This window comes from Engraulis encrasicolus, chromosome 22, assembly GCF_034702125.1.
Source record: "Engraulis encrasicolus isolate BLACKSEA-1 chromosome 22, IST_EnEncr_1.0, whole genome shotgun sequence".
Lineage (NCBI taxonomy): Eukaryota > Metazoa > Chordata > Actinopteri > Clupeiformes > Engraulidae > Engraulis > Engraulis encrasicolus.
In genome coordinates, this window is record NC_085878.1 from 36,786,842 (window position 1) to 36,789,341 (window position 2,500).

The 2,500-nt window shown below is 48.4% G+C and overlaps 1 protein-coding gene across 1 annotated transcript in view; it reads left to right on the forward strand.

Moving 5' to 3' along the window:
* The first annotated feature begins 40 nt into the window (after positions 1-40).
* Positions 41-2,500, forward strand: part of LOC134439362 (dual specificity protein phosphatase 8-like) — a 21,101-nt gene continuing 18,641 nt past the window's right edge. Inside the window, exon 1 of the mRNA XM_063189282.1 lies at positions 41-665. Within this exon, the coding sequence (XP_063045352.1) occupies positions 551-665 (115 nt within the window). The 5' untranslated portion in view covers positions 41-550. The remainder of the gene's footprint in view (positions 666-2,500) is intronic.

A 2,500-nucleotide genomic window follows, 5' to 3' on the forward strand; every position in this document is an offset into this window, starting at 1 on the left:
GAGAGAGAGAGCAAGAGGGAGGGGAGGCAGAGAGAGCGTTAGCGAATGAGAAGAGTGGAGACAATAGGGAGCTGCACTTCCAGTTGGAGACACAGAAGGCGAGAGACACGCAGAGTGGAGAGAGCGTTCGCTGCCCTGCCTGCCTACCACTATAGGAGTCAGGCTCATATACTCTCAAGCAGGAAAACATTCTTCCTCTCTCTTTTTTTCTTCCTCACCTCACAGCTGGAGGGCCATTTTCAAGCCTTTGGTTGATTATTTTTTCATACCGTTCTTCTTTTTTTATGCCTTTTTTACACACTCTGAAATTGCCAAGAGGGCTCTCTTGAGTGACATTGACTGACAGCTGGTGTGGAACCGTTTGAGCCTTTTGAGGTCTCGTCTTCCGTAGGTAGCTGTCGGTGAGCCCCGTCTGTCGGTCAGTCAGTCGTCCGACTTTTTTCGCTTTAGCTTTTTTTGGTGGTTTGACCGGTCGCTCGCTCGCCACTGGTCTCCGCTGGTTTTTTTTTGTGCTGCTGGTTCGGTTGTGTGCCGGTGCAAATCCGCCTGGATGCCTGTGGACGTGGTCATCGCCCCCCCACAGCCCCTCTGGACGGACATGCACGAGAGCCAGATGAAGCTGAAGATCAGGGTGCGGAGGGTGAAGGAGGGACGCGACCTCAGAGGTGTGTGTGTCGCTGTGTCTTGTTGTGTGTACAGTATGTGTGTATTTACACATACGTGTATGCGTGTACATTAGAGTATGTATCCTTCTGTGGAGTGGAGGAGAGGCACAGGAAGTCTGTGTTGGTGTGTGTGTGTATGTATTTGTGTGTTTACATGTATCATGTGTGTCTTTCTGTGCATACTGTGTATACTGTATGCATATACCTTCTAAAAGGATGAGCCGTAGTCCTTTTGGAGAAGGTTGGTTTTTGACTATGGTCATGCATACAGTAAGTATGTCTGTGCGTGTGTCTGTGTGTGTCTCGGCGTGCGTGTGCACAGGCTTGTAAATATGTATGTTTATGAGTGCATGGAACTTACAGCGCCCAAGAGCTGTCTGGGATTTTTCATAGTGTGTGTTTGATGACACTGTGTGTCTGACGGCATACAGTACAATATGTCTGAGACAGTGCTTGTGTGTATGTATGTGTGTCTTTCTTCTAATTGAGCCGAAGGAAGGGTACAGTGTGTGAATGCTGCACAGTAAATTCTGCAGTGCTCATTTAACACTTAGAGAGTTGATTTGACATCATTTGGACTTGAATGAACTCTTTAAGGGTTGAATTAACACCGCAACGTTTACTGTGTGTATACAGCAGGTACAATGCAGGGATAAACATCCTGTTCCCTCTGCTAGGCTGGTAGTAGGCATAATACCTCTCAATGCCTGTTAGCCTGCTGTAGATCTGTAGCCTACCTGACTGCAGCATGCCTGCCAGCCAGCCACGCTTTGCTTTTGTCAGACTAGCGGCGTTAGCTCAATGGCCATGCAGCTAAGCTCACACTGTTCCAGACACACACGGCAAGGTAAGGCAAGGCAAGGCAGCTTCAGGGGAGCTTAGGACACAAGGAGTTGTGACAGACAGCCACAGACACAGACACACACACACACATATGCCGGAATACACACCACACACATCATTTTACACACACACACACATTTTACACACACATTTTACACACACACACACACACACACACACACACACACACACACACACACACACACACACACACACACACACACACACACACACACACACACACACACACACACACACACACACACACACAAATGCAAAGCCAACCCCTCACACATTGTACACCACATGCATTGCAGACACACACACACACACACACACACACACACACACACACACACACACACACACACACACACACACACACACACACACACACACACACACACACACACACACACACACACACACACACACACACACACAACAATATTCCCTGCTTATGCTTGTGTCACCAGATGTGCTTGTCAGATATTATTCGTATCCGGCACCAAAGTCCCAGTGGGGGCTCTGTGTACCTGTCTGCTGACCCAGGCAGGGAGCCTCCGACTGGGGATGACAGGACACTGGGGAGCTGGGGGGGAGACAGATGGAGTTGGATGGTGGCTGTGTAGTGGCAGGTGCCTGACTTTTTGTGCCTGTGTCTGCCGTCAGGTAGCTGCAGCAGAATGTGTGTGTGTGTGTGTATGTGTGCAAGTGTGCGAGCATGCGTCTGTGTGTGTGTGAAGTATGTGTGTGAGAGAAATAGAGAATTCGGATTGGGTACAGCATCTCCAGCAGACTGAGGTGTGCTGTCTCTGCAATTTAATGAGTTGTGAGAAGGCAGCGATGTGCTGCAGTCAAAATGTGCCCTGCTAAGAAGATTAATATACAGCAGCTATGCAATCTCTAGAAACTGCCAATATTAAACAAAACAATAGCCTGACATTAATAATATATGTGTCTGAACTGGTGTTGCATTGTGTATGGTTAGC